This window comes from Chiroxiphia lanceolata, chromosome 6, assembly GCF_009829145.1.
Source record: "Chiroxiphia lanceolata isolate bChiLan1 chromosome 6, bChiLan1.pri, whole genome shotgun sequence".
NCBI classification, from domain to species: Eukaryota; Metazoa; Chordata; class Aves; order Passeriformes; family Pipridae; genus Chiroxiphia; species Chiroxiphia lanceolata.
Genome location: NC_045642.1, coordinates 12,987,457 through 13,001,300, shown reverse-complemented (window position 1 = coordinate 13,001,300; position 13,844 = coordinate 12,987,457). Strand labels below are relative to the sequence as shown.

The following is a 13,844-nucleotide window of genomic DNA, read 5'->3' as shown; positions in this document are numbered from 1 at the left end:
AAAATGGAAACAATTCCTTCCACTTGTTCGCAGTCAGTTGAAGTGATTGACAACCCTCTAGCATCTCTGCAATTGCTTCTACCATGTCTTCTGCCTTAAAATAAAAATAATAAAAAAAATTTTTTAAAAAATTAGTTTTTACATCTCTACTTCTCTCGTTTCAACAACAACCTGCTTCTTCTGAAAGCAGCAATGAGCAACTCAGTTTCCTGGTGAAGGGTTTCTATCCCTTCACATCATGGAAAAGGATGTAAGGGTCCTCAATTTTTTTCATATTCACCTTTGCTTCCATTGTGATTTGGCACTCTGTCCTTTGTAGGCGTATGTATAGGTAGGTGTACTGAACTTCTGTACAGACATTCTAATGAGAAAAGAGACAGAAAATATAACAGGAATAGATCTTGAGACAGGAAAGTAGCTATTTCTTCCTAAGGAAAAAGAAAACAACAATCTAAACAAAAAACATGTATCAAAAGTTCCATCTGATATTTCTACAACCAGGACAATGTAAAAACCAGCACTAAGGTTACTATAATGTTTTACATGTAAGCTTTGTGTTTTGGTGTACAATGTTAGCCTGAGAAAATCCCTCTGTCTGACAGAAAAAACATATAACTTCATTAAAGTGAAAAGAAGGACTAACAGTTTTCAGACTAGATGGACACTGCAGATGCCATTCAATTACACAAAGCAGTCTCAGGTGTCTCTCAGTAGAGAATGGCTGTAAATGGAAAAAATAAACTGCATTTAGACTTTGAAGCCAGCAGGGGTCTAGGAATGCTGCCTGGCTTCTTATTGAATATGAATCACTAAATTACATATATTCATCCCAATAACTGTGCTTAGTGTTTTATCTTGGAGAAGATTAAGCTCTTATGTGCTGTGATAGGGAACAAAAGACACACACTGCCCACCTGTGCCCAGAGGATCTGCAGTGACAGGAAAACATGTTGGTGTTGCTGATGTAGCCAGGTGGCCCCAGCATATGACCTCCCACTTCATGTAAAGAAAAATGGGGAAAAATACCTGAAACATGGTAGAGAATACTTACAGGCTCCAAAACTGGCAGTTTGGTCTAACCCAACCAGATCCTTGCACAAAGATAGTGTGGTGGTTGACCATGCAGGTATAAGACACCCAGTTACGGCCAAACTCAGATACTTCAGGAAAAAATGAAAAAAAAAAAAAAAAAAGCACTAGACTACCTCTGGACAACGAATTTGAAAGCCAAGCCTGAACATCCCTTCTTTGCCCATTTAGGCACTGGAACTTTTCCCTATAAACTAGCTTATGTCTCCCACAAGATCCACTTTGTACTCTGACTTACCAGGGCTGAAGGGTTCCCAGAGGAGTAAAATCATAGCCACGAATGAGCACGGTATAGAAACGTCGTCACTGGAAGGCCTACATCGGGCTGACCAAGCTTCTCTTTTGCTATTACACCTGCAGCAGAGACAGACAGAGATATTGTGAGAGCCTTAACCTCTACTTTGCACAGCAAGGTGGAGTCGTCTTCCTCACTGGATGTATTCAAGAACCACCAGGCCGCAATCCTGTACAATGTGCTCTAGGACGACCCTGCCTGAGCAGGCAGGTTGGACCAGATGATCCACTGTGGTCCCTTCCTTTACTCATTCTGGAAGTCATCTGAACTGATGAAGCAGATTTTAGGGTCAGGCTGTAAAGCACGAAACAAATCTAAACAAATATCTGACTCAGCTACTAAAGTGAAACAGCAGCAGCTTTAAGAAGGAAGTTGGCAGCACTACTTAGAAGTCCATGGAACGCTTCCAGCTACCCTCTTCTCCACTCACTCTAATTATTTATCCCTGATCCCTAAATAGACTCTGTCTCAGCATTGCTTCAAAGAAATGTACATTTCCGTAGCTTCTTTTCCTTTCTAATTCACTTTTTTGACCTTACACAAAAATCTCCAGAGTATCTTAGGCCATTACATCTGAACTACATCCTGTATAAAAATATTTAGTCTTAAACCACATATGATGAAATTTGTCTCCATGGTTTTACTAAATGTAACTGTGGCTTCTTTTTATTTTTATAGCAGAAGCCTTACTGAGTCGTGTCTTTTGATTGTTTGCGGGGGCTTTTTAATATATATAAAAAGCAGCTATTCTTCCCGTTCTGAACTTTTGACTTAAATTCTAGTAGTATAGTTAATAATGCTGGAACAGATCAATGGGCTAGCTGATTTGCAGTGATGTTGGCTTAGAGCCAAATGTTTCCATAAGTGGATCCAAATGAAAAATCAGTTTCTCAATCCAAGTGTATCTAAAATACCTTTTTTAATTTTGCGTAAATTCACAAATAATACAATATTGAAGTGATTTTTTTTTTTAAACATACTGTACAATCAGGTTAGTTGTTTTACATCAAGGCACAGCACACTGTATAATACACATGCCTTGCCAGGCAGCAGTTTAGTATAATCCCCGAGATTTGGCAGTAGGGCCAGGATAAGTAGCATGGATCACATAAGCTGGAAGATAAATAAATAATAGATGCTGTCACATTTTATTTGAAATAGAGTTGCATATAAAAAGAATATACAATAATTTAACTTTAATAACTAGATTCTCTTGTACTATACATAACAGAAGTGTTTTCATTTGTATTAAATAAAACATTTTCAATATTAGGATGAAAAATTAATCTTCTTTTTGGCTGTCTTGGTTTATGGAGAAGAGCTGCTTCCATTAGAAATTAAAGTCGAGTTTTCAGTCTCATTGCAATCTGAAAGAGAGAAAACCAGAGTTACTGATATGTTGATAATGAAACGTTACTGGTAAAATAAGCAAATAATTTCAACCACATTGTTGTGTTTGGTTAATGTTCTGTGAAGATAGTTATCCAAGCAGGACATCTACAAAAGCTCTTCTTCACAGTCCAAACATGCCTTTGTTCTATTTGTAACATTTTTTCTTTATACCGTTACTTGCCCTGCTTTCTCAGAGGTTACCACTGTAGGTCTGTTACTCGTGCAGCAAAACTGAAACTTCAGTAATGGCACAGGCTGCCTGCACCGTGGGATTCTGACTATTGCAATGCATTTACCATGTTCACATTATCACACAGCTTTTTATATCTGAACGCTTCTTCTTCGCCTGCCAAAGGCCTTGGATCCCACGTTGGTTGGTACGAAGTTGTTCTTGCCCACTCCCCCTGACCTGCTCAGGAAGTCTGCCAGGCGGTGGGTCACGCAGGTCGCCGTGTTGCACGCCCGCTTCTGTGCTGTTACACTGCTTTTCAGAAGGAAAAGGAAGAGTTAGTTCCCACAGCACACACCCTGCACGCAACAGAACATCAGTAAAGGACGCTATGACTAGGAAAGGTTCTTCCGTAGCAGAAAAAGCAGGCTTGCTGTGCAGCGAGCATTTGTCACCTTCTGTGTGCACAGCTTACAAGTGCTAAAAGATGCATCTTTACAGTTTTCTAAATGTCAAGCTTACTTTACAAAAGGTGGCCAAGCCCTGCCTTTCCTGGACAGTTGGACTGGAGACTAAGCCAGCCGACATTTTCAGCAACACCTGAGCTATTGCCTGCCTCCAGCTAGGCATGACCACTGAGAGGTGCCACGGAGGTCCAGGTCTAGAGTGTTTAACCAGTTTCTGCTTCATCCAAAAGCTCAGATCTGCATTTTGGTTGTGGTGCTGCTGCAGGGCAGAAGCAGACACTGATCTTTCACTTCTCACTTCAACACCTGTGCTCCATAACACCCAGAAAGCACATGGAATTCCAGCATCATTGATGACTGCGGGAGCTTTGTCAGTGACTCTCATAGGGCTGTATGTGCACAGCAGCTGACCAGCTGCTTTCAGAGGCTGAACCACATAAAAATACTGCTTCCAGGTACTTAATGGGAATGAGGGAAACCTCTCTTTCCTGCAATTAGACCTTTGTCTGCTACAGCACTTCACCATGGGAATAGGCCACAGACCTCAACAGTATTAGTTCTGTGCTCAGAGTTCAGCCTGCAGCTAACAGTTTTGCTAGATGGGAACTATAAGGTATATTCATTCACACAGTCCTTGCTTGAAGAATTTTCTACTAAAGCATTGACTTTTTCTTGCAGTAGGAGGGATTTTTGCCAGATAACCATCACAAGACAGTTTATTAATGTTAACAATGAAGAATGTTTGTAACACCAATGCCAATTTTTTGAATTAGAAGATAGATAGATGCAGTAATGCAACAGAACTAATTCAATCCTTAATTCAAGATAATATAATGTAGGTGAATTAATATAAATATTTTAAAGGTACACAAGTCTTAAATATACTAGTGCAAAGACCTATTGTAAAATAAGAAAAAAGAAAAAGAACACAAAATTCTTACCTGGACGTGTTCGGTACCCAGTTTTAAACAGGATTACATTTCTAGTTTGTTTGAATGAATATGCATGAGCCTTCCCTGAATTCTTTGCTTCTCAGGTTCTTTACCGAGAGGATTGTATGCACATCTGATTCCAGCACTACATATCAATGTATACGTATAACTTTGACTTCTAAGTTCTCTTTCAGTTTTTCTAGAAATTACTATCATTGCCTCTCTTGAACATTAAGACAAGTTACAAAATTTTTCTAGCCTTATCTAGAAATCTCACATTCTAAAACAAGTTATTAAACCAAGCAGATCTAATCCTTATAGAAAAATAGGTTTATTGAACAAGTGCATGGGCAAGCACGAAAGAAAGAATCTACTTTTACATTTAGCAGCCAGAAATGAAGAGCCTTGTTTAAAATTTTTTTAATCAGTGTCTAAGAAAATCATTTGAAATGTCAAGGTAGTGCTGATCATTTTTATTTATTTTATTCCCTAGCTTGGTATGCATGTTATATTCTCTGTCTTCCTAACATTAGGTCCATCTCAAACATTCTCTGTCGAAAACAGAATCAAAAGAACATAGCAAAGTTAGCAATCAAAGTTAGATCCACATGCATCAAGTTAAAAAAAGGGAGAGGGGGAGAAATAAGCATGTCTAGTTGTTTCCTAGGGGTTCCCCATAGTTTGTATAGCGTTCATGTTCCAGGTCACTCAGCACATTTCGTTTCTTGCCAGGAGTTCCAGCCCCGACGTCAGTGCGAGGGTAAGTTTGCAATTTGTGCAATTCTTGAGACAGTTTGCCCAGCACACAAGTACTCAGACTGGCACAGCGTTTGGAAATGGGTCTATCCAGGCTGCAGGGGGGAAAAAAATAAAGACATGCCAAAGGAAGAGTAACCTCAAACATGCACATTCATGCCATTCTTCCCTAGGAAAAAAAAATCTACAGTTAGTTAACTTAAAAATTAATTCAAAATAAATCCAAACCCTCTGCATCACATTCCATGCAAGGCAAGTTCATACAAAAGCAGTCAGAAGGAAAATACTATTTTTCAATGAATCCAACTTTGTTGACAAGCAAGTTCATTAGCCTTTTGAATGCTCATAGTCAGAGGTCAGGAAGCTTAACTTCCCACATCTTCCAGCATGCTGCTCAGTCTCTCATACATCACCATGCATTGCAATGCAAATCCTGTTAGGATAATGCAAATGCTCTTGCATGCCTTTGGTCTAAGGGAGAGTGATGCTGCGTGCATTAGGAGGAACACATCCCCTCTGCCAGGGACTTTCCATGCCTTACAACAGCATGCACCTTCATGACAGAGAATCCAAGAGTGACTGAATCACCCCTAACTCTCCACTAGAAGACATACCTTTTGATGCCATATTTTTACACAACCTACTCATTCAAGATCAAATCGCCCTCCACTTTCAGATGTAAAAGACAGATAGAAGTAGGTTAACTAGATAAAAGACATTGTCCAACACCGGTATTAGGATGTCTCTGCAGTATCATCCTTTACCAGTTAGCTGACCACAGTGAGCCATAACCCCCAGAAAACAAAAAAATCTTGAACCTGCAAAGCATCTGCTAGGATGGCTTTTGCTAAATTTCAAACACATAATATTGCCCCATTGCCTTTCTTCTGCCCAGGACTGCAGTCCTTACCTGTTCCCCTCAGAGGCTTGCTCCAGCTCTTCTGCTGTCATCTGTATGAACTCTTTCACCAGCGCATTTAATAACCTCCGAGCTTCGTAATCACTGAGCGTCACTCGATCCGTTATGGACTCCAAGCCAGGTCTGAGCAGAGGCAAGCACAACAGGGTGAATAAAACCCAGGCTGCTGCAGAAAGCCACAGGCAGGAGAGAGAGGGGTCTGACATGCGTTTTGCTGCATGTCATTGACAATGTCGTTCACCGATGTGAATGTGCAAGCCACCCTCACGCGCAGCGTTAGGCATTTTATAGATGTAATCAAAAAGCCACAATGTCAAACACAGCATAAAAAGCAGCCACCTCTCTCATTCACTATAGTCTCTTTCCCTCCTAGACCTCTAAAGAATATTGTTTTCATACCATTCAGACATAGCACTCAGCAACAGGACCAGCTTCTTACCTGACTGGGGCTGCCTGGAAGCTGTCCATCTGGCACACAACCAAGGCATAAACAGCAAGGAAAGATGAAATCTTCAGCATAACCATGATTTCCTCTCTACAACAAAGAGGTACATCAAGCAATGGCTGTTTTCCAACCCTCTCAATCCTGCAAGTTCCACTAAAGAGGTCATTGATTCTTAGCCACAAGTAGCGCAAATACTAACAGCTTATATTTTTTTTTATGTTACCTTTCCTTTTATTTTGATTATTGTTATTGTGCTTTGGTTTTCTCAAAATTTTAAGATAGCTTAGCACTATTATAGGACAGAAAAATGTGGTTTTTCAGACCTGCAGTTTTGTACAGCTGTTTGCATTCAGCTTAATGCACTTCCCCCCCAAACTGATGGAAAAGACATTCCTCCAACTACTGCACACAATGTCATAGACAGTGTGTCCAACATGAACAGATAGCTATGGGATACAAGTCACAAGGGAAAAAAAAATGTTTAGTGCTTAACATTTTTAAGAATGAAGTGCCCCTGTTAGCACTTTACCTGAAGATACTTGCTTCTTGGCAAACAGCACACTAATACTCCAGATTACACTATAAGAACTAAGTAGTTTAATTTTAATAAATATTTCTACTCTGAAACCAGAAAAAGGATAAGTTAAAAATCAGTCATAAGAACAAAACCTGTAAAAAAAAAAAAATCTGTAATTGAATACAGCTGCTTTGAGATGTACATCTCTTTCTCACAGTAGCGGTTCCCTGGACTCAAAGGAGCACATCCTAACTAGAACATCATCTTCATTTCTGCCAGCTCCCAATACTCGACGGGGCTCACGGGAACGACGAGACACCTTCCAAAGGACGCCCCGCTTCCCTACGGCTCTGTGACAGGCAGCCGCACCGCTTTGCGGGGAGCGCCGGTCCCGGCCGTACGCTCCACGCCGTGTCGGTGCGGTAAAAGGAAGTGAGAGACCGCGGAACAGCTGCCTCCCACCTGCCTTGGCACAAGTACATGAACGGAGGCATCGCGGCCCCGCACCCCGGGAGAGAAACAGGGCTGCCGCGACCCGCCCCGCGCAGGGAGCCGGACCGGGAGCCGGCGCGGAGCTTACCGGCGGTGCGGCTGGAGGCGAAGGAGGAAGAGGAGGGTGCTGCCGGTGCGGGTGTCGCCGCTGCTCCGCGCTGTCACGCACCGCCGCCGGCTCCCCTTTATACCTGCCGCCGCCGCCGCCTGCGTGGGCGTCCGCGCGCGCCCGCCAGCCAATCACCGCCGCGGCCGCGCGACGGGCCCCGCTCCGCCATTGGGCGCCAGGGCCCGGCTCGGCGGTGACGTCATGGCCCGCTCCCCGCGCGTCCCATTCACAAAAATCGGACGCGGGGCGGGCGAGGCACCGGCGGGCACTGCGGAGGGAGGGAGGGAGCGAGAGAGGGAGGGAGAGAGCGCCGGGGGGACCGTTCCTGCCGTTCCCCCGCGGGAGCGCTCACGCGTGGCGACCTCTGCAGCAGCGGGACCGCATTGCAGAGCGGGGCCGCTCCCTCCCCGGGAATTCCCGCTCCCCCCACCCCGGGCAGCCGCCGCGGCTCCAGCGGGGAGCCCGGGTGCCCCGACAGCAGCGACGTAAGGGCGGGCGGGGGCCCCGCGCTGGCGGGGACAGGCGAGATGTGCACTGGGGTACGCGGTGCTCGCGGCCGCCGCCTCCCCAGCGCTGATCCCCGCACGAAGCGTGCACCCCAGGGAACCCTCGATGCCCCGGCAGAGGAGGGGGTGCTGGTGGCCGATGCCCGCCGCTCCTCACCGGAGCGACGGACGCTTGGCACCTGCGAGCAGCCCCGCGGCGGCAGCGAGCGGCGCTCCGTGCCGTGCCCTGCCGGGCGCACACACCGCCCCCCACCCCGGAACGGGTCCGCCTAGTAACTCCGCAGTCCTAAAGGAAACCATCATCATCGTCGTCACCATCTCCATCACACAACTTTAGGGACAGGTGCAGCGCCTTTCCGTGCACGGAAGAGGCACCTGGCAAGGGATAATGGCCCCCGCGCTGCACGGCGCTGATCCCCGCCGGCGGGGATTACCGGGCAGCTGCGCGCTGCCCATGCATCACCCGCCGAGGACCCTCTGTCACGGCGGGCGGCACTGCACCTGCCTTCGCAGGATGTTTGCCCGGGTGCTGTGTTTGCCCAGGCGCAGCAAGTACCGGCCCGGCGGGGGCGGCCACGGGGAGACGCGGCACGGGGGTGGGAGAACACCGTTTGGGAGGGGGAGAAAAGGGCCGGGAGGGATGCTCGGCAGCGCCTGGGCGCGGAGAGTGCTCCCACCGTCCCCCGAGAGCGCCTTTCCTGCCCGCCCGAAGTCGCTGGGCGTTTGCAGAGGACGACGGCACCGGCAGTCGCCGGCAGCGGGCGATGGGTCGGGCGGGGGGCGCACAGGGACCGCGGCCGGAGGAGGCGGGCGGGGGGCGCGGCCAGTCCCTGGGACCCGGGGCGCGGCGCGGCCACGCCCGTCCCCGCCCCTGCCCTCAGTCCCCTGCATTGCCTTGGTGCTTCCTGGCTCCCGGCGGCTGTGGACACCGCCGGCGGCTTCGGTGGGTGACGCCTGTGCCGCTGTCGCCCGCAGTGACACGGTGGCGAGCGAAGCCCCGCGCACAGAGCGCGGCCGCGCCGGGGGCGGGTGCCCAGCGCGGCTGGATCGCTCGTTTCACTGTCAAAATGGACGGGGAGCTTTGCTGGGGACATCCCGGCGGCTCCTCGTTTATGGTCCTGCAGAAGCCGATGACACGGGTCACTCCCGGCGGCTGGAGCCGGGTGTTTCACCGGAAAAATCTGGGGAGAGCCGCGGGGCGGGTGATGTTTTGTTGATGCGATTTTAGCTGGGAAGTTTAGAGAGAAACACTGACATACAGAAAACCACAGGCGGGTCGCTGTCCGTGAGGTGAGGGTTTGTTCTTTACCTCGCTGTCAGCCTTTGGGGTGCCAGCCCCCCTTGGCCGCCCCTGCTCCCTCCCCTCCCAGCGCGGGGGTGGCCACCGGCGGGCGCTGCGCCGCTTCCACGCCCTCGTTTTGCAGAACGACGATTGCAAAGCCCTTTAGTTTTTTGAGGTCTTGGTTCTGTTTTTTTTTTTTTTTCCAGACGACAACTCAAACCACTTTTCTTGGTTTTTGGTTTAGGGTTTTTTGTTGTTTGTTGGTTTTTTTTTTTTTTCCTAACACGTCTTCGTAGCTGCAGCCCTCACAGAGGGATGATCTCTGGAAGGCTTCCTCCTCCCCCCGGCACAGCCAAATTTGAAAGTTCGTTTTAAAGGGCAGCTCCCTCGCACGTATGCTCATCACGGGAATCCCCAGGGAGAAGGAGTTTAAGTATTTGATTTTTAAATCTCTTCCGATTTCAGGACTCCCGTTCTGATTTCAAAGTATTTTTTTCTGAAGTTGCATTTGCGAGCATTAAACAGCACCTAAAGAAACGGCTCGGCATCTCTTTTGCCGTTTTAATGTGATTTATAGTTACACCAGCAGAAATAAAGTGTAGGAATTTAAATGATTGGGCTTCCAGCCTGACAGTTATTGTCTCTCTCTCTCCTCAATTCCACTGTTCCTTTTCTCTTCCCATGTTAACAGTTAATCGTTCACATTTCCTTTGCGGAATTATGTACCCCTTCTCCATATAGAATATTCTCGTTTTAAAGTTAAAAAAAAAAAACAAACCAGACCATTCTGGTGTAATAGCATATTTCAGTTTCCTTCTTCAGGGAGGAAAAAGCTAAATTTTTTTTATGGTTGATTCCAGTCAGTTGAAGTCCTTCTTTTGCCAGTGCAACTCCGTCCCAGGCTGGAGCCTGTAGGGTGAAGTGATTACAGGATTTCAGGTGCCAACATTTCTACTTTAAGCTTTCACAGGAAGAAACGTAAATTTAAACCAACAGGTACGAATGCCAATAGATCTACTTTTGTGCACGTATAGATGATGTAGCACTTGGATGTTGGCAAGCACTTTGGCTGCTCCTTGCCAGCGCTAATGGAGGGACTCCCAGCTGGAACGCTTATCCTTTTTTTCCCCCACAGCTATATGTCATCTGGTCTCCCCAGATAGATTTGCTTTTTGCAAATCTCTCTTCTCTTATATGTAAGACGGAGAAGAAGGGGAGTTGATGAGTTTGTGTATTTGAAGCTGTAAAAAAGATACAGGATTTTCACAGAATAATGGTCTGCTGTTGCTTGATAAATCCAAAACTAGAGGTTAAGTATTCATGGAAAAACTAGCAGAGAGGGGTAATTTTGCAGTATTGCACTAGGAAAGCAAGACATTTACTGAAACAATCTGTTCCGAAGAACTTGTTCTGCTTTCTTCAGTGCCTGATAATGTGTCAGGTAAAATAATCAATGGGTATAAGTTCAAAACAGATGAAATGAAAAGCTACAGAATTACTGGATTTTTTTATTATTTTAAGAAATCAGATTATCTAATGCAACCCACAGCTCCAAGTAAAAGGAATTTCTTTTTCAAATAAATTTGTTTAAATTTGTAGACAATAAGAAAAACCTGGGTTATTTTAAAGTGACTTTCTCTACACTAGATGCAACTTCTTACAATATTATACTCTTTGCTATAATTCAACCAATGCATTTGAAAATGTGGCCATTTCATCTACTGTAAATATTGCCATTATGTCAACAAGCCACAGACACTGCAGTGAAGTTTTTAAGTATTACCAGCTGACATGCTGTTAAAAAAATAACACATTTATCTATTATGTTGCAATTTTTGTTCAATAATAAAATACAATTCTTCAAGAAAGACAAGACTGCGAGCTGCAGAGATAAAATCTCCATTCCCAATAATAGTTCATAGCAGAGAAAAACAGACTTTACAGAAAGGAGAGGGTAGACTGATGATGCCACAATCCACAGACACAGTAAGTTCTTCACAAGGGAGGTGAGCATGATTCAGGTTTCTGCTCTAAGTTAGTGCTTCATAGCACCTAATTAAGCTTTTGTAGATAGGGATAATTCATGATAAAGCCATCTTTAAGAATCACATGGTCTTTCTTTACAAAGAGAAGCTGGGGAGTTATTTATTTGAGTTTCTGGTGGATGCCTGGTCTTTCTAATTCAGGATTCTGTCTCCATGAACTGTCAGCAAACACTGCCACCTAAGAAGACTCTATAAGCCCCATGGGGCAAAGTGAGCCCTGCTCAGCTACCATTCTAACACTTCGTTGCAACCTGTTCTGCAGAAAATTAAATAAGCTAAGCCAGAGTTAACAACATTGTGCTGCTGTAAATGCAAGCTGTATGTTAGAAGGAATATCTTTTTTAAGGCTCATGGGGGTAATCCTGACACTCTTCTTGTTGCTGATAAGATCTAGATCTGCTAGTGTACTCCAATTGGGACAGCATGCCATACCTCAAAAGTCTTGGGCAATTTGGAGAGAGTCCAGAAAAATGCCACTAAAAATTATCAGAGATCCTATAACATGATTTAGAGAAACAAACTCAAAGACTGGGGAAACAGAAGGAAAGACTACAGAGAAATGTAATAACAAAAATATAAATACTTGCCATGAAGCAATAACAATCTGGTTCTGTATTTATATATATATATATATAGTCTTAAAAGGTAACAAAGAAGATACCACATATTAAAAGTACTTTCTACAACTGAGAATAATGGCATGCAAGAATAGGCTGCATTGTAGTTATGGCATGTCTTTCAGTGGAGAGTTTTATGGCATGTTACTCTAACATCTCTTGGGAAAGACACATACAGGTGAGATGCTCTGGGGAAGGACCATAATTGGCAACGTGTGCTCTCTTCATATCTTTCACCTCCAAATTCTGTGATACTGTAATTTTAACAACTAGAGACTGGCATAAATTCTGAAATATAACACTACTGATCATCCAAACTTTTGTAGGCAGTTGCTTTTGCAAAGCTTGCATCCCTAATCGTTTGAATTCTTTGCTTAATTCTGTTCTCATAGTCTCTGAAAAGCTGTCTTCAGATTTAGCATAAGCTCACATCAAGCTTATCCACACAAATAATATTTTACCTATCCATCTTGTAGTTAGGTTTGAATTTGGCCCAAAAATGAAATATTCTTTTTTATAAAAGTACTTTCCTGAGAACTAGAATACTGATATAAAACCCAACACTAAAGTGTTTCCATTTTAATGGACATTAAATCTGAATTTGGTCTGCTTCAGTGCCTACTTTTGAGAACATGGAACTGCTGTTGAGCTAATTACTGAAAAATCTATTAATCACTCTAGAAGAAAATTTTCCTCAGAAATGCCTCAGAAAAGCTTCCAGACTGATTTATGAAAGACATTTTAAACAGAAGATCACTGTGGCATTGGTTTAATCTCATTGAAACATTCCTACCTTGCAAAAAAAAAAAAAAGTTCTGTAGGTTTTGCAGCAATTTCCCTCTATATATTCAAAATCCAGTATGAAAAAAATCTTTTAAAACCGACTGGGCCACATTGTCCTGTGCTGAAGTTTGCTTGGTGAGGCAGAAGGGGCAGACCACAAGGAAGCTGGCTATGGCTGCGTCATCCTCTGTCCTGCGTTGCCACAGCTCAGTTTTGGAGCAGGTTCACAGAGGCTCCAACCCTCTCTCATGACACCTGGCAAGATGCTCCCACCCTCTGACAACTGGCAAAACTCATCCATGCTCCAGCCAGACTCAGTTCTGTTCCAGGCTGCACTTCCAGTGGGCTGACAAGGAGAACCCCTAGCAGCTCACCAAACACAGCCAGGGTCAGACTTGCAGCATTACCGGGATAGTATCGAGGAACTACAGAGGAAAAGCTCACTCCAAAAATATTTCAAAATCAACACCTATTTCCACTTCAGTTTTATGCACTCTGCAGGGAAAATCAGAGTTGAACAAACAGCCTCAAAACAGAAACCTAACCTTGTTAAGCAATAGTAGAGTTATAAAACTTTGATTTGATTGCTTGCACAACTACACTACTATCTTATATATCATCAGAGCATGTCAGCAAAAGTATGGTGAGAAACTGCGTCTTAAATCCTCAAGTTAATCCCTGTTTATTCTTTACAGGATATAAGAGTGGAAGATCTTGTGTCATCATTTCATTCTTTGTCTTGCAGTACTGAGGTCTGATGAAGCCATTGTGTGTGTATGTGTGTAAACATATTTTCCTCAGTCTGTTCCAGAACCACACAGTTGTCCTGGCACTGTTAGGTACTTCAGCTACACATCCTGATGTTTCCAGTACAGCCCTTCATGTGAGCAGGACTGGGTGCACTTGTTCCTCAGTTGGCTGTTTAATTTAAAAAAGGAACCTGTGCAAGACCTGTGCCTTCAGCTAAATTTGGGACTTAAAAAGATTTCTCTCAGTGCTGGTAAATACCACGTGAAGACAAAGGTTATT

The 13,844-nt window shown here is 44.6% G+C and overlaps 1 protein-coding gene across 3 annotated transcripts; it reads right to left on the bottom strand.

Annotated features, from left to right (window-relative positions):
• Nucleotides 1–2,286: 2,286 nt before the first annotated feature.
• CALCB (calcitonin related polypeptide beta) lies at nucleotides 2,287–7,667 on the bottom strand. Of its 3 annotated transcripts, none has more exons than XM_032691054.1 (5): nucleotides 7,562–7,667; nucleotides 6,459–6,554; nucleotides 6,011–6,142; nucleotides 3,073–3,260; nucleotides 2,287–2,751 (listed from the first exon to the last, which is right to left on the bottom strand). In XM_032691054.1, the coding sequence occupies exons 2-4, from the start codon at nucleotides 6,542–6,544 to the stop codon at nucleotides 3,098–3,100; spliced, it is 381 nt and encodes a 126-aa protein (XP_032546945.1). In that variant the 5' UTR covers nucleotides 6,545–6,554; nucleotides 7,562–7,667; the 3' UTR covers nucleotides 2,287–2,751; nucleotides 3,073–3,097. The 3 variants fall into 3 exon arrangements, with proteins under 3 accessions (XP_032546945.1, XP_032546946.1, XP_032546944.1); XM_032691055.1 differs by having other exon boundaries at nucleotides 3,073–3,257; XM_032691053.1 differs by lacking the exons at nucleotides 2,287–2,751; nucleotides 3,073–3,260 and adding an exon at nucleotides 4,660–5,195.
• Between the last annotated feature and the right edge of the window lie 6,177 nt (nucleotides 7,668–13,844).